The sequence below is a fragment of the Cyprinodon variegatus genome, unplaced genomic scaffold (genome assembly GCF_000732505.1).
Source record: "Cyprinodon variegatus isolate N-32 unplaced genomic scaffold, C_variegatus-1.0 Scaffold4, whole genome shotgun sequence".
NCBI classification, from domain to species: Eukaryota; Metazoa; Chordata; class Actinopteri; order Cyprinodontiformes; family Cyprinodontidae; genus Cyprinodon; species Cyprinodon variegatus.
Genome location: NW_015150457.1, coordinates 2,828,129 through 2,849,866, shown reverse-complemented (window position 1 = coordinate 2,849,866; position 21,738 = coordinate 2,828,129). Strand labels below are relative to the sequence as shown.

The following is a 21,738-nucleotide window of genomic DNA, read 5'->3' as shown; positions in this document are numbered from 1 at the left end:
GCGATTGTGAAGAAAGATGCAAACGTCTCAAGCGTGTCTCCCTGCGGGACAATTTAGGCAGCAGGGCTAGATTTTGTTAAGAGCGACAGAGCTTCAAAATGTTTTGTTCTTTTTAATTAACTTAATGTTTATATTATGTTGCTACTTTCAAGAATATTATCTATCTATCTATCTATCTATCTATCTATCTATCTATCTATCTATCTATCTATCTATCTATCTATCTATCTATCTATCTGTCTGTCTGTCTGTCTGTCTGTCTGTCTGTCTGTCTGTCTGTCTGTCTGTCTATATATATATATATATATATATATAAATCTGGTTTATAGATTTATTTATTTATTTTTAACACACACACACACTCGCACACAGACTGCTTGGTAGGCTAGATCTTATTTTTCCCGTTTTTTTCAGCAGTTATTGAACGCAACATATGCTCCTCTCCCCGTCACTCCTGGGCTCCTCCATTGGAACAGAGGGGCCAGTGCCATAAACATACAGACAATCCCACCGAGAGACGAACAGAAACCACGTCGCTTATGCAAACTGCAGAAGCTTTGCAGACATTTCAGGCTATTCCTTTTCTTTTCCACTCAATAATAACCAAATTCAAACAGTCACCAAACGGGGTGCAGCAGCTTCTTCAATCTCGGTTGCCTTTTCGACGTGTTTTTTTGTTTCCAATGTCGCGTTCATGTGATTTGCTGGAAAAACTTTGAGTCTGAAGTCACTGATTTCACTGTATGCGGATTACCTGGGCCGAAGAGGAGTTTCTACCCCTGAAAACGGAGAACGGGATGTAGCGCAGGAAAAACGGTGAGTTTTTCACTTGGAGAACTTTTTCTCTGCTTCTAATAAGTTCAAACTTGTTCAGAATCTTCTTGAAGTAGGCCAAATACCTTGGGCAAAAACTGGATCTAAAATTCTTTAATGCCAAACCCCCGTGTGCCACATTAAAAGGCTTTAAATTATACACAAACTAAAGGATCTAAAGGAGATCCCTTTTCTATTATAGAGTAAAAAGATGGGATCCAGATTAGAGAGAACTTGGACGCTTCACTGCGCCTATGCGCAGATTTGCTGTGCGTATTTTGGATCTTACCAAACCCAGTTTCAAAACACCTGAATTAGATATTTCAGTCCACGCAGCGTGATCAGCACTCCGTGATTCTAAAACCCACACAATGTGAAGGATGTGTTTGGACACGCAGCTCTGGAGCGCACAGAGAGCTGCTGCTGCAGGCATCGGCTGCGCACACTTACGCACACACATCTGGCTATCTTTAAAAGCTCAAGAGGCCTGCTGTGTAAATTACATGGTGCAAGTGACTTGGGAGTACACCCTGCTGGGGAATTTAAAGCACCAGAACTTATTAGAGCTGCAGCCTTCACCCAAACTTCCTGTTTTAGAGGTATTTTTGTCAAGTTGTAAGAAAAGGAAAGTCGCATATAGTCCCAGAGGCATGTTTTTGTTGAAGGTTAGCTGGGTAAGACTATAATGGGTGTTTACCACATAATGTGCGCCTGCATTTAGACAAAAAAAAGTGGCTATTGTTTACGCTGCCAGTGGTCATTTGAGTCTAAAGGCCATTTGATTACTATATGAGGTCAAACAGAGCTGTAATTATGGTCAGCTGCTCTATGCTGTAGCCCACCACAGGAAGAGAGAGCGGGAAAAATGAAAATAGGCTGCTATGGTCATTGTTTTTGTTTTCAGTTCTTTTTATGTCTAAGCCTAAATAAAAAAAAACAATAAAAAAAACACATGCAGCATCTGATCTGAATATATAACATGTGAATCTGATTAAATCTCTTCCCTAAAGACAAATAATTTGAATTGCACATGAAATCCAATGATTATTTAATTTACTTCATAATTAATTGACTCCATATCCTCCAAAATCCAAAAATGTACTTTTTTCATGTATCTTCTACTATTATAATGTCCATAGCTGTATATTTGTTATTTATTCCTTGGGTTACTGCACAGTGTTTATTTTTTGTAGTATTTTGTTTGTTTGTTTTTAAAAACCCAACTTTACTGTAATGCTTTTACTGCTGTAAAACCACATTTTCCCCCATATGGGACAATAAAGGGATTTTCTATTCTATTCTAGTCAATTCTATTCAATGCTAAAATCCTGACAATATATTTTAATTTATTTCACTATCAGCTTTTAAGAAAATATTTTTAATACTAAGAAACTGGCCTAAAATTATCTAAACGTGAAACTTAATTTAAGTCCCTTTTTTTGGGAAAAAAATTGATAAAAAGAGTGGAAATTTGCAAAACAAAAAGTCTAATAAAAAATACATAAAAACAGAAAAATTACGGTAACGAGTTTTTTTTTTTTTGGAAGCAGTCACTTCAACTCAGCACCGATAATTTATTATATGTCATATGAAATTTTGAGCTTTTGATTCATTTTTCAAACTTCTATTTAGTCTTGAAATCAGAGAACTAATTCTTGACAATTTAATTCATATATATATATATATATATATATATATATATATATATATATATATATATATATATATATATATATATATATCCCATTGATCTTTTGTTGACCTGCTTCGAGTCGCACAGAAACACAATGCTGGTTTTCCTCAGATAGAAAACTGTTTGCATAATAAATACTTAATAGAACTGAACTGATTTTATTTTTATAAAGTGCCTTGAGAATAGGTGTTATATATATATAAACTGAATTAAATATACTGATTCTGACAGGCCCTTAGGCCAGCCTTTGTATCAGAATTGGTCGAGTCCATTTAAAGCAGCACTAAGTTATTTAAATCTATTTTCTTTTAAGCCCCTGTGGTAGTAATTGAAGTGTTTATGAGACCATTGTGTTGTCTGTCATCTGTCCCTGCTGTATCTGGCCAGAAAACCACAGTGGCAACTTTCTGTGCCGCTGTCTTGCAGCCTGTTCTGTTACAGCAGCCTAATGTTAGGGCATTGCATTCAATAGCCACACCCCCCTTGCTGCACTACTAGCAGATTTATGAGTGAGTAGTGCAGTGAATAATTTTAAGGTTTATGAGACGAGGGCCAGCAAAAAAAAAAAAAAAAAAAGGAAATGAAGAGAAAAAAAGAATGAGATCTGGACAGGGCTGCAAAAAGAGAACATCTCAAACAAATACAGGGATGCAGCAGAATTGATGTAGACCGGGGCAATGTCAGGATTGGACTTGTAAGTACCATATATACTAACCTCTGTAAGTGTAACTATTGTGGGTTTTAGATTGATAGATTTTTAGCATACCACTAAAACACACAGAGAGGCTTAATCTCCTTATGAATGCAATAAAAAAAACTTGAAAAGATGCTGAATTTGGTATTATGCTTTTGAACATAGTCCATACATTTTCAACAGGATTGAGAAAGAAATTTAAAGTCAGCAAGCTTTAATGACAGGAAACCAATTTGTTCAAGTATCAAAGTTCCAGCTGACCTGTGTTGAATTTAAGAATCTTCCTCCTCAAGTTTCCCAAGCATAGAGGGATGAAAGCTTTGAATCCTTATTCTTATCATAGCCTGTTAACTTATATTGTAGCTCTTCTGAACATAGAACGTTTCTGTGTAATACATTTTATTTGTGTATGTGGTATTCCTGCATGTTTCAGTCAAGCGGCAAAGTTTCCCTTTTTTGAAGAAGGACCTTCCTTCTTTGTTTCTGGGTTGGTCTGAAACATCCTGACCTATTTTCCATTATTGGTGGTGACTTTTGGGCGTGATGGTTTAAATTAGACACAGCGAGAAAGGTTTCTCATGCAAGAAGAGTGGTCAGCTGTCTTTTAAACCTGTGCACACAATTATGCCTTTAGAGCCTGAAAAGATAGCATTCATAATCATGTTCAGTGCCAGTGTTTTTTTTGTTTTGTTTTTTAATAATGCAAGGTAGCTGAATGCAATCTGCTTTTAATTAGAAGTTGCAGCCTGTGCTTGGATTGGTGCGTCATAGGGATACTTGTGTTACACACTCTGTAAGTTATGGGCTGTCGTGCAGTGTTGTGAAAAACAGTATGGTGGAGCGCGTGCAGCGACCTGCCCGAATCTCCCACACTCCTCCAGGTGTTTCATACGAGTTGTCAGACACAGCTGCTGGGCCCCATCTCCTTCTTTAGATCTGATCTCCACCTTCCGCCCAATCAGCGATGTGACTTCAGCAAAGTAACCAACAGATGGTATTTTATGAGCATTTAAAAAGAAAAAAAGAAATTTCCACTTGATCTCCTATTAAGGAAGAAATGTGACGTTTCTGGCCTTTGTAGTAAGCGAAGTTCAGCCGGATGTAGACAGTAGCAAAACTGTAGAGCTGCTGCTTTCATAGACCTCTAAAATCAGATGTTGGTGTCTGGGGGCTTGGCGTTCAGAAGTTGCTGTGTGTGTTGGGAATAATGTGGGGTGACTGTGATGTGGTTCCCAGAAGGGGGGACGGGGTGGCGGGGATGGAAAATGTGAAGAGCATGGTGGTTTCTGCTGCGGCAGCCATGATAACTGCCACACTGATGATAGTTTTAGGTCTGTGCTCCTATCAGCCTGACTGTCCATGTTTACTCTCCGCTCTCCTCCACCCACTGCTCACCAACTGTACCAACATGATAAGGCCTTTGTCACATCCTTTCTGCTTCCAGCTTATCTAAAATCTCTGTTTTCTCACTGAGGAGCTGGGAATCACTGATACTTCGCATTTACACCACCCCCCCCAAAACCTTTATTTCTCCTCTCTTTGTGTTCAAGTAGGGCTGCAAACTAGCGATTAATTTTGTTCGATTAGTAATCGGATAGCCAAAGATTCCTTAAAGAAAATGTTTACTAAATTAAACCAGGTGAAGCTAAAACTTTTCTACTCGAGGAGTTCTGGATAGATCATGTTGACAGAAGAAAAGCTTTTTTTTTTGAATGTCTTGAATGCAAAATGTTTACGTATTTTTTTTTACAATTGTTATATAATTACTGATGAGTATGAGGATCAACACCTCCAAATGCGAGGCCATGGTTCTCCACTGGAAAAAGGTGGACTCCCCTCTTCAGGTCGGTGGAGAGCCCTTGTCTCCAGTGGAGGAGTTCAAACATCTCAGGGTCTTGTTCATGCGTGAGGGATGGTTGGAACGTGAGATCGATGGTTGGATTGGTGCGGCGTCGGCAGTGATGCGGTGGCTGTGTAGGACCGCCGTGGTGAAGAGGGAGCTGAGTTTGGGGGCAAAGCTCTCCATTTACCGATGGATCTACGTTCCCACCCTCACCTACGGCCATGAGATCTGGGTAATGACCGAAAGGACAAGATCATGAATACGAGCGGCCTAAATGAGTTTCCTTTGCAGGGTGGCTGGGTGCACTCTTCGAGATCAGATGTGGAGCTCAGTTACCTGGGAAGAGCTCAGAGTAGAGTCTTTGCTCCTCCATGTCGAAAGGAGCTGAGGTGGCTCAGGCATCTGTTTCGGTTCTGTTCCTGGTCGCCTCCCTTGGGAGGTGTTCCAGGTATGTCCCATTGGGAGGAGGTGTTGTGGAAGGCCCAGGACACGCTGGATGGACTATCTCTGAGCTGGCCTGGTGTCGAAAATGGATGGATGGATGGATATAATTGCTGCTCTAAGTGGGTCGTTCTGTCAGCTAAAGGCACGTTTAAGAGTCTATATACTCCAGTTAATGATTAATTAATTACTAAATTAGTAGTCAGTAATCGATTAGTCATGATTAATCCAATTAATTATTTCAGCCCTATGTTCAAGTGACAGTGTGTTGGATTTTTCTAGCTGAAGGTTTAACCACTCCTTCAGTTCTCTGTACCTTTTCTTTACATGTGCAGGTTTGTACTGGTCATGTATTTTCTTTTTGGAATATTAATTCAATATAATGCATCACAACTGGAGTGTAATCATAAGATAACGGACTGCAATAGATTTTTGTAAGTTTGTTGCAACACTTTCAGTCTCCTATCGTTTTTTTTAAACATCTCTCTTTAAAATTCTCACTCCCTAATTTGCTCTAGGTAAGAATAAAGAGGCTTGAGGAATTGCTTCTACTGCTCTAATACCATATGAATCAGTATGATAATCTGTTGAAGATGCTGAACTGATGCAGAAAGTCGTTGGGAATATTATTTAATGTTAATTTTAAGAAATAATATACTAGTTTGCAGTCACTGCTTCGTGTAAATGGGAAGGAAGGATTTTTTTTGCACCGTCATAATATCTGTATAGTGTCCTTTAACTGTGTTAAGTTTTTTTTTTTTTTCAAATATTTTTGTCCAGAGCTAAAACCCAAAAGCTGGATCAAGAGCTAAAAGAAGCAGAGTGTTTGTGTGTCTATATTGAAACACACAAATGCAGTCTCTGACTGAAATGTATTAAAACAAAGCTGTAATTTTATGAAAAACATTATAGTCATAAAGGTATAAATATCTGGTTATAATCCAACTGTTAATGGCCGGTGTAAAGTTGTGGCTAATTTAAAAGTAACTGGAAAAGGTGTAGCCTTCAAAAAGCACAACGTGTCTGAAGTTTCCTGCTCATATCTATGACTATTTTTTATCTTTAGAATAAAAAAGCTCACTGTTTTTAACCACTTTAAGCACTTGGATTTTATAAATATAGATAATTACCCATTGTGGCCCAGAAAAAACTAAAAGTTTTAAGTTTAGCATCATTGCAGAAGCAGTAATAGAACCAAATCAATTTCATGGAAATGCTTTAATAATATATATTTTTTTATTTTATATTAACTTGATATTTTTTTTTTATCACAAAAGCATATTTAAACTTGTTCATCCTGACTGTTAGTAATATCAAGGTTTTGTAGAGGCCTCATAGTTCTAAGTTGAAATAGATGAAGAATAGTGAGTAGCATTGCACATTTTATCAACCATTTAGCATGACTTAAATATTCCTGTTTCCAATAAAAAGATATCTGCACTCCAAATAAGTATTTTCTCCTTATTTAAGTAGCACACTCATACTCACTATTCCTGTAATACATTTGTGTGACGCTTGTGGCTTAATAGAGATTAAAACATTTTAGAACTGAAGTCAAGTCCTGAAGAGCTACTATCCTTTTTGACGCACCCCATCTTTAACACACCTGAATCAAATGAGGGGCTCGTTACAATGCCTCTGCTGAGCTAAATGAGGGGTTAAAGCCTTTAGATTCAGGTTTGTTAGAGAAGAAATGCATCTAAAAGTTACAGGATGGTAGCTCCTGAGGAGTGGACTTCAGCACCTTCGTTTTAGAAGGTAACCTTGCCATCAACTGTGGCAAAAAAAACAGCAAATATGAGCCAGAAGCAGCTGAACAAAGGATCTATAGGTTTGAACACTAATATTGATTTATATTAGGTCTGAAACAATGAATCAGATTAATCGTGATGAATCGATTATTGAAATAATTGTCAACTAATTTAGTAATCGATTAATCGTTAACTGGAGTATGGAGACTCTAAGAAATGCCTTTAGCTGACAGACCAACCCACTCAGAGCAGTAATTATATTTGTGAAAAAAACATAAACATTTTGCATTTAAGATAAGGCAAGGCAAGGCAAATTTATTTATATAGCACAATTCAGTACAAAGACAATGCAAAGTGCTTTACATGATTAAAATATAGGAAAATAAAACAGAATCAAAGCAAGTAGGGAAAAAAAGTGGAAAAGGAACATTTTTCATCTCTCAATATGCTTTAACTCCTAAAGTGGAAAAGTTTTAGTTTCATCTGGTTTAATTTCGTGAGAAATCTTCTTTAAGGAACCTTTCATTTAATTCATTCTAGCTTGTTTTTTTCAGACATATATAATAAAGACAGTATATGTCCATATAACATAAATTAAAACAGTCTGAAAAAGGGTGTATTGGCAGAAGCAAGAATCTTATAATGCCCACCCTCCAAAGCCAATTTACATTGGACTAGAAAGCAAAGAAAAAAAAAACTTTTTCTATCCAATTATTAATCGAAAATGTTTTCCTACGAAACATCTATAGATCCCATTAATAACCATTTATTAAAATAAACCTTAGTAGAAGTTTGCTTCCAGCAAACGTGTGACATGTCACCTGTTTTTAGCATTTTATTCGGGTTGTCTACAATAATTTCTATATGCATTAAATAAAAGTTATTAAATGATGTATTACCATCAAACTGTTGATTTTTCACTAGAAATTCTAAATTTCTAACAAACTAAGATTTAAAGATATTTTGGGAAATGAGCTCATGTTGGAGGGAATCTAGTTTGAGATTGCATTTTGCAGCACACGCATCCCTTCCACGACCGTCTAAGCATCACCCCCTTGTGACCATTGTACTCTGTGTGTTCGCGACTGTCCCTGCGGTCTCACGTAGCGGAGGGAATTTTCTGTCTGTGCCTTTGTTTCAGAGTCAAAGCTGTGGATGGGGAGGGTGCAAAGTGAGAAAGCAGATGCGCTTGTTAGAAACACACTGTCTGACTGCTTGGCTCTCCCATCTGTGTGCAGCTGCTCATGCTTGCATGCTGCAGACAGTAGGGATGTGTTTCTGAGGACAGCACATGTTGTAGAGTGCATATGAGTGCATACTGCTCACACACATCTACAAAGTTTTCACAGTTCAGCAGCCCACTGATTTTGGCATAATCCAATCTCTATTTAAGAAACGCAACATACTGAACCAAAAAACAAAACAATCATTAAATATGTTTCTTTTGTTCTAGCCAGTTGCTCTGAGCCGTCATTAATAATTTACATCAAGAGCAGAGATAAAATTAAATAGATTCAGATTGCAGAGCAATTAGTGTACAACAGGTTTTTACAATACAAAGACTAGAACAAAGACCAGATTATTAATCAGCTCACATCATTTTAGGGCTGAAACAATTAATCGGATTAATTGATTATTAAAATAATCATTAACTAATTCTGTAATCGTTAACTGGGGTATAGAGACTCTAAAATCTGTCTTTAGATGACAGACTTACCCACCTTGAACAGTATTTATACCAAAATGGTAAAGAAACTAAGATAAAATGAAAGATGAAATAAGATAAAAATAAGATAAAAATATTTTTTCCTTTGTCAATACATCCAGAACCATCCAGAACTCCTCAAACAGAAAGGTTTGTACATTGTGTAGTTTTGCCAAAAGTCTTATTTAAGGAACCTTTCGCTATCCGACTATTAATTTAAAAAATAATCAACAGATAAATCGATTTGCAAAACAATTGTTAGTTGCAGCCCTACATCATTTACTAAAAAAGTTTAGATAAAATGTTTGTAAATGTCTCCAAATCTAACATGTTCCATAACATGTCATGGATGAAAGCCCAAAAGGACAAAAGAGAGCATCTGCGTTATTCCCTCGTCAACCTTCCTGTTATCTGCTTAATGTCTTGCTCTCTCTGGTTCTTCCCTGTCTGAATTAGTGAAAGCTGTGACTTGATATGTTTGTTGTCTGTTTCATTTTAATTAGATTCTTAAACACTTCATTCTCACTTTGATTTATTCTGCAAACACCTCACTGATACTAAAATGTTGTCTTCTCTCTATAATCGCACCTGACTGACCAACAGCTGATTTCTCTGGTACCGCTGGTTTCCAGTAAACCATGCAGTGAAGTTAAGTTTCTGGTTTAGCAGTGGCTTTCTGCAGCTACTTTTTTTTCTTGCAGCCACAGCCTTTAACAATGCTCTCAAAATCCCTAAAACAATTTGAGAACATTACAGCAAACCTGTTATGTCCAATTCCATTGTTTCGGCTTTGTTTGGAGGTGTGAACCCAAAACAGGAGTGTGCATCTGAGAAGCTGAGTACAGGGAGCTTTGTAGCATCTGATCTAGGGCTGAAACAATTAATCGGATTTATTGTTTACTGGAGTGTAGGGACTCTAAAACATGCCTTTAGCTGACAGAGCAAACCACCTTAAGCAGCAATTATACCAAATTTGTAAAAAAAAAAAAAAAAAAAAAAAAACCAAACTGTTTGCTTCTAAGTTAAAATAATGTTTTCATCCATCAACTTGCTCTTATCAGAACTCCTTTAGTGGAAAAGTTTTAGTTTCACCTGGTTTAATTTTGTAAAAAAAACTTCTTTAAGGAACCTTTTGCCATCCGGTTAATAATCACTTAATTGAAAAAATAATCAACAGATTTATCGATTTGAAAAATAATCGTTAGTTGCAGCCCTAATCTGATTATGAATGTGAACAAAACACAAGAGAGGACTTTAGATTCCAGAAGAAACAGGAACAAGATAGAATTGATTAAAATCATACGAGAAGAAGCGGAGGTGGAAGAGGACTATAAATACTAGGTCTGCACCGACCGATTTACTGGCCTTGATTTCCTTAATTTTTGGAGATGTATAATCCACTGATAACCAATCTTTTCCATGGATCGTATCTACCTCTGCAAAGGTCTAAAAATCAATGCTCTAAACTTTGATGTATATTTGACAGCAGTACGTTTTTACAGCAGACATTTTTATAGTTTCACAGGCACTGATTAATGTTTTTCAGTAAGATAGAGGTTTTGTGATCTTATAAGAACCGATAGTGTTGGTTATTTAGAAGGGTCAGAGCAAACTATGCTTCCAAAGGAAGCTTAGGTCCTTTGGTGTTTGCAGTAGGATGCTGCATATCTGACATACATTTCTTGCGGTCTCTTCCTCCATCATCTGCTGTGGTAACAACATCACAGAAAATGACTTAAAGAAGCTCAACAAGCTAATAAAGAAGGCCTGTTCTAGGAACTCCTGTTGAACCTCGGCAGAGGATTTCAAAAAGAAAAATTCTCCCTAAAGTGATGAAGATTAGGGAAAACAGTGACCATCCATTTAATCAGATTGATAATGAAAACAGAGCTTCTTCAGTAAGATCTGGTGCAAGACAGACCTACAGCCTGCAGCTATCGACATCTATCACAAGTCGATGAGTTGTTGAATCCCCCCTCAGAAAAAAAAACAGCTATTTTTTTTTGTTTGGTATCGATAAAGTGTTTGTGAATTGAATTCAACTGAATTCCTCAAGTGTCAGATTTTGATAAATGCAGCCTGACATTCAGCCAACATCCGATCCAGATCTAGTTTGGGTTCAAACTGTAAAAAGAGATCGCTAGAGGAAGCTGGGCTATGAGCTGTGAAGCACTCTGGCTATTTGTTTTGCTACAGCGCTCATGTGTAATGGGGGGGCACATTGGTATTTGAGACATAAACGAGTGACAGAGATCAGAGTTACTCACGCTGCACTTACCTCTTGCTATCTCCAGTCTTCTAGGTTTTAGTGGGAGGTGCTGTTATATTGCACTTAAAGGGACTTCCCTACACCAAGAGAGCTGACAAATCATCAGCTCTAATTTCAAATAGATGTTGGAAGGGTTAATAAATATTTTTTGTAAAAGCTGCTATGGATCGACCTTTTTTTCAAATAAGTCATATTTCAGGTAAATATCTCAGTCATGCTGACAAGAAGGTAATTACACCTCATGCACTACTTGTTATTATTGCATAATGCCACCTGGCCAGTTGCGGTGCATTTCTTTGCAAGTTTGGGTTTGAGTTATTATCTGATGGCTCCTGGGAGCAAAAAAAAAAGAAAAAAGAGTTTGTAGAGAGGTGTATGGCAGTAAAAGTTTGTGCCCTAAGGAGGGAGAAACCTGTGTCAACACTGTTTATTAGCTGATGCTCTGCACACCTGTCAGATCACCCCATTCAGGATGGTGCATTACTAAGTTTACAGGCAAATCTTATGCATTAATAGTACAGTTTTACATGCGTTGAAAATTCTGGAGAAAAAGAAAACTGTTAAAACATATTGCAACCTCTCTTACTAACACAGGAACCAGAAAGGCCTACAGGAGGAATTAAAGATAAAAATATGTTGAAAGGTTGAGGGAAAATCCAAAAGCATTTCTGTCTGAAATTTATTTAAAGCAGGGTAAGAATAAAGCCTTCAATTAAAAAAAAAAAAACACTTTCAATGACCATGTCAAATTATCCGCCATGGTGGAGGTCAAACACTCCCCACAGTGCATCTGTAAACTGTTATAAAATAGAAAATCCCCCATAATTGTGGATGGTCAAGTGGTTTAAACACACACAGAGAGAAAAGAAGCGGTTTGCCCTTTGCAGCATATCTCTGAAGGAGACAAAGTTTAAAACAACACAACAAACGATGGGAATGGTTTTCACATATATTTAGACAAAGCTCACACCCCCTTGAAAAATAAAAGAAAAACCCTGTTCACTCAGTTTTCTCTCTTGGTTTTTGCCACACCGCGAAATTACAACGTGCAAATTTCTAAGCATATGGGGATGTTTTTGCACGCTGGAAATAAACACTATGGCAGGGATTTTTGGCAGCAGCATTTTTCTTTCTTTCTTTTTATTTATTTATTTTGTAGCAGCAGTTGGTTTGATCCCAAGCTATTGTGTCTGTCCCTCTATCTCTGTTACCCCCCCCAAACCACACCACTGATTACTGGTTTAGAGCAGCAGCGAGTGCTGTGTAGTCCTTTGGCTAACCTCTAGGGTACTTGGTGTGTATGTCAGAGATCTTTCGTACGTGTTTGTAGTGTGCCCCGTTCATGCATGTCTATGTTGTTACACTATAGGGAAAGCATGCCTCCATATGTTTATCTATGCCTGTAAAATTGTTGACAAGGATTCTGCAGATTTGTGTGCTTGGGAACTTTTTTCAAGATGATCTGGGAAGGTTTTCCTGTCAGTGTAATGATGTCACTTTCCCTTAAGCCAGAGCGGGAAGGTGGCAGGTGACCACTGGGGTCAAGATGACCACATATCCCATAACTAAGCTGATCTGGCCACCCAGTTTAACCCAGTGTTGGCTTTCTCGCTGTGTGTGCATATGGACGCTTCCCAAAAATCACAAAAATAGCACGATAGGTTGTTGTGTATAATCTGCTGTGGGATTCAGAGGTCAGGAATGTGCTGCGGCTCCAAAGGGTTACGGCTTTTGCAACAGGCGAGCATGAAGCAAATGTGGCTAGAATTGAAGCAATAAACATGGATGTGTTGAGGTTTCTGACAGATTTCATTCAAGGCTGAGTTTTGTTTGTGTGTTTGTTTTATATTTTGTTGTTCCTTGTTTTTTTTTTTTTTTGGTGTTTATGCAGCCAGAGCACAAACATACATTTCCACACCGCTCCTCCTTGCGGTGCACGCTCGTGTCAGGTGTGCTCTGTTTTCCCTCGTCAGGGCAGAAAGGAATCTGGGCCCGGATCCAAGCTGACTATTAGGAGCATATTGCCAGGATCGGGGACAAGAAGCAACACATCCACTCCTCCTTCTCCACTCTCACTGCTCATCTCCCTCGTACAGGAATTTTTTTTTGTGCTGCATCTTCACATCTACTGCTTAGTTTCTTTCACACGTTTTCTTCTTTTTATTTTAAATGCTTATTTTTAGCTCCCAAGTTTTTATGTTTTGCATATCTCCTAAAACTGCTTACATACCTGACAAGGTTCTATTAAGACCTTACTGCACAGAAGTCGCACAAATCTTCACTTTTTGGAGTTTTTGACTTTGTCATTTCTGGGTTTTCAGAGAATATCCTTCTATGCTTCTCAGTCCCCTGAGGCTGCTGTCTTTTTTTTGTTTTGTTGTTGTTTTGTTTGTATGAGCCATTTGGGCAGTTACCCAGGGCTTTATAAATAAAGGGGTGATGTGTGCTCCAGATAAATAAACATAACTTATCATTTAGTTTCACCCTGAACAAGTTGATTGATTGATACAGGCGCCACCAGTGGGGAGTTAAAATCCTGGTGTGTTAAGCTTGCAGCTAACAAAATAGTGAACAAATTCTGAACAGATTGAACAGCAGTTTTCAGCATTTGAGCAACTATCAAAAATTTAAGCAATCAGAGAACTAGTGACCAATTCCTTATACTGGTTTTAATCTCTTCTAATATCTTTTTAAGATCCATTAAACAAACAAAAGAACACTTTTTGTGTTTGAATATTCTGAGCAAATCCCATGTGGTTATTGTGGATATCGGTACCATTATCAAACACCATTGTGCACCAACAGTTTCCTGGATCGGTGGCGTCTTCAGATCTGGTGTAACACAGACCCCTACAGATGATCTGTGTCATCATCAGCATCTGCAATGAAATTAAGGAAATGCAGACATTTTGATTTACTGCAGTATTTTATTTCCCTTTGGGACAAAAATATGTGTTTTAAATCAGATGGAATTGTATTAGTGTTTAGCTTGATGAAGAATATTAGCACAGTTATGATGCCTATATTTCTTGATTCAATTTATTCCTCAAAGCATATAATTGAACTTTTTAAGGGGGTAAAACAGAGAAACTTTGTGAAAAATATTATTATCTGCTGTCATGGTACTTCCTGTTGCGGCAACCTGAAAGAACAACCAGATGCATCCAAAAGGAAATACGGTTTCCTTTTTTAAAAGCTTTCAACACATTTTTTTGTTTTCTCTTCTTAAACATCAGACTGATGCTTAACGTTGCTGACCTGGTCTTCCATCAGTAACAACTGCCAAACTTGTGAGCTAGATCTTCCTCCTAGAGAGTATCTGTTTGGCATTGACTGATCAGAAAATGATTGATTTTTGTTTTCTGCTCAGTCAAAGAACAGGGACAGGTAAAAATAAAACTTCCAGTCAGTCCCAGAGGGGGCATCCCACCATCTACGCTCTCTAAGGTTTGATGCTGTCCAGGAAAGAGTGTAAACTAAAAAGAGAGGCTACCCACAGAGGCAGACAATAAACTGAAAATGAGCTTTTTGCCTCATTTGAGTGAACTACTGGGTCCACTTGGATATTTGCAGATGTTAGCCATATATTTACACCTCTGTCTCCTTCTCCCAGCTTTGCCTGATCTTGTGTTAATACTTGGAATTTTGCCAGTTTAGTCCATGTTTATGCGATGAGATGAGTAAAAGACGGAATAATAGACCTGGATGAATAATGTGGGAGGTTTGGATAAGGAGTTTTGTGCTGATAAGAAGACCATGTTATTGCTTGTTTTCTTTTAGGTTTAGAGCAGGCATGCCCAAAATCATTCCTCGAGGGCCGTTGTCCTACAGGTTTTCAATGTTTCTCAGCTTCAGCATGACTGATTCTGATGTTTAAAGTTCAGCAAAAGCCTCTCAATAAGCTATCGATGGAAATCCGCTGTGTTGAAGCCGAGAAACCTCTAAAACCTGCAGGACAGTGGCCCTCGAGGACTGAATTTGAGATGAATAAGTCTGGTAAAATGCAGTTTTTCATGTTTTTGACTTTTTATGTGTGTTGTGTTTACCTTGACAGCATCTACTCATCCTACTCCTCCTCATCCTCCTTGTTCTCCTTTTCTCTGGACAACTTTGGGAATGGGCCAGTGCCTTGCCTGGGTGCATCTCTCTGCCCGGTGGTGTGGCTGGCGTCGTGCGAGAGTGAGAAGGGCAGCGGGTAGGTCATAGAGCCTCCCTACCCCTCTTGGTCACTCGTGTTGCCCTCAAGTGACTTTTGGCCTTTGACTGAGCCGCGACCCCGCCTTGTCCAGCCATGCCCTTCCGGCTGAGACTGAGGCGCACGCGGCGCTACAATGTCCTGAGCAAGAACTACTTTGTAACACGAATCCGGCTGCTGGACAACAATGTGATTGAATGCACCCTGTCAGTGGAGAGTACGGGACAGGAATGTTTGGAGGCGGTGGCCCAGAGGCTGGAGCTGCGGGAGGTCAGTACCTTACTTTCTAACTATGCGTGAAAACAAAGTAATAAGCCCAGTAATATAACGTAATAACCCTACTGGGATTTGTTTGAATTCCTTCATAATTTGGCTTTTGTTACAGTATTACTTTATTGCCTTTGCTTGTGCAATTGTCACACTTTGACACCCACTGTGTGTCTGCTTCCCCTTTTCCCCTGCTCCCTGTTGTTTGTCTCTAACGAAGCATGGCTACCTCTGTCCTCTTGTCAGAACAGAAGAAACCTCACCTACTCTAAATGAACCTCCCCTTTCCCTTCTCTTTGTGCTATTCTGTCTGTCTCCCTCTTTGCTCTTCTCAATTTTAAGCCTTCACAGTTTTTGTATTTTCTTTGTCTTTACTGCGCTACACAGCAGGTATTCATATCCTTTAAAGTGTTCAACCTTGTTTTAGTGTTCAAACTACAAATTTCAACAGAATTGACTGAATTTTTTGTACTAGACCAACAGAAAATATCACATAATTACATGAATTTCAACATTTTTGAAAGTAAAAGTCTCAAAAGTTTGGCATCCAATTTTATTTGTCATCTTAACTTTGATAAACCCTAATAAAATCCACTGTGGACAAGCGGATCTTAAGAAATAAGTAGTTTATCATTGTATACATTTTAGTGTAGATAATGATGTTGTTTGACAATTTATGCTTATAATGTCGCTATCGCAAAAAAAGTGTTTGGTTGCTGTTCCATTTTGGGTGCTACAAATTAAGCATATATATATACCTGGGCCACTGAAGGAAGAGTCTATGATTCTAACAGGAGTTGTTTAATTTTAGTGGCTGAAATGCTAACCTCTGAGAAAAAAGAATAAGGCAAAGTAGAGAAAAGAGTCAGAAAATCTTGCATAAATGGTCATGTGTATTATGGCAATATTCAACAACACTATTCTGATGCATTTCTCATATCCTGCTGCAGCTCGTCATTTACAAGTCTAAGGGAACAATTACATCATGAAGACCCGGGGACAAATGATACAGGCCAGGAAGGTTTAGGTGAATAAGTTAAATGTGACTGAGACCAACTCCCTGACCTGTTAAAAGCTCAGTAAAGCATGGTAGTGGTAGTATCATACTATAGGGAATCAATTCCTGTTAATGCTGTAAATATACTTGCCTGCAGCATGACTAAAACTAATGAATGTGTATCATAGTGAGTCCCGTAGTCATATCTGGTTAAAATGAAGTGGTGTTATACATATTAACATAGTGTTGTGATATTTACCAGGTGTCAGTGATGTTATAAATAAGGGGCTACAACACCACAACTTTAGCACTCATCTGCCTCCTGTTTGCTCACCATCTCAGGGTTTTGAGTGGTTTTGTTTAGCTTTATCTTTTATGGTCTTTATACATACGAGTGACTTTGTTATGTGAGCACTTTATGCAGCAACTGGAAAAGCTTTATTAAAGGAAGCTTAAGTAACACGCAGGAAACAGGTGTGCTCATCGCTGCTGACTAACACAAACCAGTTAATGTCAGCATTTCTCTGTAAATGACACACAGGACCGTTTCCCTATGGGTTGTGATAGAAGATTACAAGTTATTTCTTCCTTTTAGTATAAATTACATGAACAATTGCTTCTAATACATGTGAGTTACATATATAACTCAGGCTGAGAGGCAACAGTTGCCCAATACTATATCAATTGATTTGAAGATAAATATGAAAAGAATGAAATCCATGAAAATAAAGTTATTTACACATCTTTTTTGACAAGTTTTTCCAGCTTTTTATTGTCATTACACTCTCACAAGTACAGAAAAAATTAAATTAACTCTCTGCATTTAACACATCACCTTGAGGAGCAGTCAGCTGCCATTGTTCGGCACCCGGGGAGCAGTGTGGGGTTAAGGGTCTTTTGGTCAGGGATCCATAGAGGCAGTCTGTGGGGAATGGAACTCGTACTCAGAACCTCAGGATTCCAAGCTCTATGCCCTAACCATGAGACTGCCACTCCCCAGTAGCAGTGTGCCAGATGTGAACTTGTTTGTACAGATAAACTTTTTTTTCTGCCTGATCAATTATTGCTTGATAAGGTTGGTTTAAAATCTTATGAAAAATGTGGAATGTGTTAATACACTGTCTGACCTTTAGCCAAATAGGTGTGCTAAATCTGTAAATTCCAGGTTTAGCCTCCTTGAAGGCAAGTGGCAAAACTACACTGTCAGGAAATGAAACAGACTCCCTCTATGTTTTGAAATCTGATAGCGGGCCACTTTGGATCAGCAGATTAACAGGTCATGGAGTTACTTGTAAAGACAAGGCCACATTTATCCCTCTAGATTAAACCCCACATCAGAGAACCAACATTTTTTTCTGAACAAACGAGTGTCATTTCTGTTCCATTCAGCTACTCTAGCTGATTATATTTTGTGTTTAAGGGCACAGAGCGTCAATTTTGGATAAGGGCTTTATATTGACCTGAAAAATCCTTTAAAAATCCCTAATTAAGCTAATATTTGGTTTAAAACCTAGATAGTACTGCTCTAATTATAGAAATCAGAAGCTCATAAATAATATAAAAACAGTAATTTTCAATACAATATCGATACAGATATTGGCAAGATACGATATCAGCAGAAATCAAGAAAAAACTTTTATTTCTTATCTTGAAGTGTATAAGGTTAAAAAAAGGCTTGATCGGGTGATATTACTAAAACAGAGAACAATAGTGAACAATAAGTATGAAAACAACTGACCCATGTTTTATGAACCAATGGGTCCAATAAACTTTACATCCAGAAGTGGAGTGTTTCTATGGGAGATTTTAGATTCAAACCGATAAATTCTGATATCTGTTTCTTGACTATCAGACCATTTTTCCAATGTCAATCACTTCTGGAAATCCCTAATGTCAATTTTTCTCCAATGACAATCTTCTGTTTAAAGGCACATTATGTAACTATTGGCCACTAGGGACGCAAGATCTGTAACTCTGCAGGATTCAACTTTATTGTCATTACACTGTCACAAGTACAATTCTACGAATTTCACTGTCTGCATTTATCCCTTTGGGGAGCAGTGTGGGGTTAAGGGTCTTGCTCAGGGACCAACAGTGGCAGTCTGTGGGAGTGGGGCTCAGAACCTCTGAGAACCAAGCGCAATGCCCTAATCACTAGACCAACTTTAATGTTTTTCTTAAGAGATCTGACCCACATGCAGTAAACCACTCAGAGAACCAGGGTAAAAGTTTGAACAGGCTTATTGACAAGGACAGCGGGGGTAGGATTCAGGAAACTCAATGTGCTGGTGAACCGGAACTGGAAGAGGGAAGGGAAGTATCAGTGGTTAGTTCAGGATCCGTGGGAACTTTGAGCGATGACTGGAGAGACAGAGAAAATGGGACTCACGTTGGTTGAGAAGACCTCTTCTCCCAGAATCCAGTTAGTGTGGGTTTATCCAGAAATAGAGACTCGTTGTTTGGAGGGCGGACAGGTTTAGACTTGGTTGGATCCTGAGGAGCTATTGAGCGGACTGTCACTTGAGAATCCAGGAGACTTGAACGGAACTTGTGGAGGTTAAGCTCAGTGTGAGATTCAAACAATCCTTCCAGGGGAAGAAGGCCAAACTTCCAGCTTGCAGGGAGGCTTCCTGCCAAAAAGGCAAAGACAAAAAAACTAGGTTAGGCTCGGCAAAAAAACAAAGACTCAGTTAGACTCAACAAAACTCAGCTTGGCTAGAGTACCCAAAACTGGAAAATACTATGCCGTTGAGGTAGTGACAGTCCATGGCTCAAATAGTCCTCAGTAATGAGTCAACCAACCGCAGCTGTGTGGGAGGACCAAAGAGAACAGGGCACCACCTGGTGGTGGAAGGAGAGAACAACACAAAAACACAACCCACACAAACTGGATTCCTAAAACCACCAATCCCCTCTAGTGCCCCTAGTAGCATTAGTTGTAGCCTGCTAGCTTTCTCTGCGCCTATTTTGCTTCTACTAAACATTGAAAATAATAACAAAGATATATGACTGTATACTAACAGCAAAGTGTAAACTTAGAAGTTTAATAATGAAGTTGAGAAAAGAGAACCGGTTTTACATCTGACTTCTTCTTTCAGCCTGCGCCAACGAAGTATCGACTCTTGTTTTTCCTCGGGCACGATCCCTTTCACGTTTTCTCTTTTTAGTCTCCTCTGAAGGTTTAAATGTTTTTCTTGCCTCAGCCATGACCAGTAGTCGAACAGTTAGAAAAATAGTTGAGCAAAAGCCTTAGCTCCATGATGATAATCTAAGAGCCTACGGCTATAAGACAATATGTTTTTCCAGGTCACATGACCTGGCCAACGAAGGTGCATCTTCTCCCAGCTTACATAGGTGGTATTTCAAGAGGGGAGCCCCGCTCATAGCATTGATAGTGTCACACACTGTATATTGCCCTGAGGAATTATTTAAAACAACTCATATGCATCAACTATTTAGGTCATAAAGTCTGTGGATCACCTCTAACTTTTAATACTCAAGTTGAAAAAAAAGGTTTGTGCAGTTTGTTGAAACCCATTGGATGAGTCCAAAAACCTTATATGTACCATTATCTCATCCTACGCATTCTTAGATCGCTTATCTCTATGTTTATTCCTTAAAAGCTGACAGATAAGTATGGACCAGATGTGACCAGATTTTTCTTCTATTGAGAGACTGTTTATATGTAAACCCTGGATTCATGTAAACCAGTAGCGAAGCAGGGTGGCCAGGCAGGGGACAATGTGGACTGATTTGCGGTAGAAAACCAGGTCATGGTTGACCTACACTAATCACAGTGTACCAACAGGAAAGTGAACAGCATCTGTATTCTCTGAATAAATCACTCAGGAAAAGAACATATTTTTACGAAGAATGTGCCAATATAAGAATACACATATTCATACATCTATTCTGATAAAAGTAGTAATTTACGGTTATACATAATATATGCATTGAATAGTTGTTCTTTATCTCTGATAATGTAAAAGACGAAAACTTGCAAACACATAACTTTATCTCCTCCCTCATAATGCAGAAGAATATAGTTCTGAACAGAACATTAATTCTTCTTCATATTTAAGGTATTGTTTGGAGCAATTCCACACTGTATTCTGTTGTCAGTTTATGGTTTATAAACAAACGTTTTTCTCTTTGTTTTGTAGACCCATTACTTTGGACTGTGGTTCCAGGGAAAGACCCAGACACCGGCCCAACGCTGGGTAGAACTGGAGAAACCCCTCAAGAAACAGCTGGACAAGTTTGGCAATGAGCCGCAGCTGTTCTTTGGAGTCATGTTCTATGTTCCTAATGTTTCCCGTCTGGAACAAGAGGCCACCAGGTAAGGAGTCTGAAAGAATGTACTTGGTTTATATAAAAGGGCTGCAGATGGTTAAATAGCTCTGTGAGAGTTTAAACTAATCCATAAATTTATTTAGTTTATCAGTTTAGGTAAAAACATTTGCAACTATTGTAAATGCATCCAACAAATGTTAAAAAACAGCTGAGGGCCAATTTTTTTGTGCTATTATTTACAGAAGATTTTTTATATAATACATTTTTTTTCATTTTGTCACGTTACAACCAATTTGAAAAAAACATAAAAAACAATGTTAGCTAGTAGTATACCTTGACTTATATACCGTCTGTTTGTTGTGTGCCGTAAATTTAACTTTACTGTTGTAAGGCTAAACTGAAGGTTATGTCAGCCGCTTATCTTATTGATAATGATCCTACTCGGAAAAAAAAAGGAAAAAAAAGCTGTAATATGTGGACGCACTGTAAATACTCTATATATTCCAGACACCTTTTTTTTCCTTTTGCACATTCATCTTCTTTGACTTTTTGAGCTGATGCATTGAGTAAATTTCTCAAATGTGAGATCAATCAATCAATCAATCAATCAATCAATCAATCAATCAATCAATCAATCAATCAATCAATCAATCAATCAATATGGCGGTTATTAGCAGTTTTCAATCACATAAGAATGGCTTCATATTGTGCCTCCTACCTACTAGTAGGCTCAGTAGGTTATCCCTGAATTAACCCTAATCCTACCCCTAAAATGAT

At 38.3% G+C, this 21,738-nt stretch overlaps 1 protein-coding gene across 1 annotated transcript in view; it reads left to right on the top strand.

Annotated features, from left to right (window-relative positions):
- The first annotated feature begins 464 nt into the window (after positions 1-464).
- The window catches only part of ptpn14 (protein tyrosine phosphatase, non-receptor type 14), a 48,993-nt gene continuing 27,719 nt past the window's right edge, over positions 465-21,738 (top strand). Inside the window, exons 1-3 of the mRNA XM_015372922.1 lie at positions 465-816; positions 15,264-15,674; positions 20,832-21,007. Coding sequence (XP_015228408.1) covers positions 15,501-15,674; positions 20,832-21,007 — 350 coding nt within the window. The 5' untranslated portion in view covers positions 465-816; positions 15,264-15,500. The remainder of the gene's footprint in view (positions 817-15,263; positions 15,675-20,831; positions 21,008-21,738) is intronic.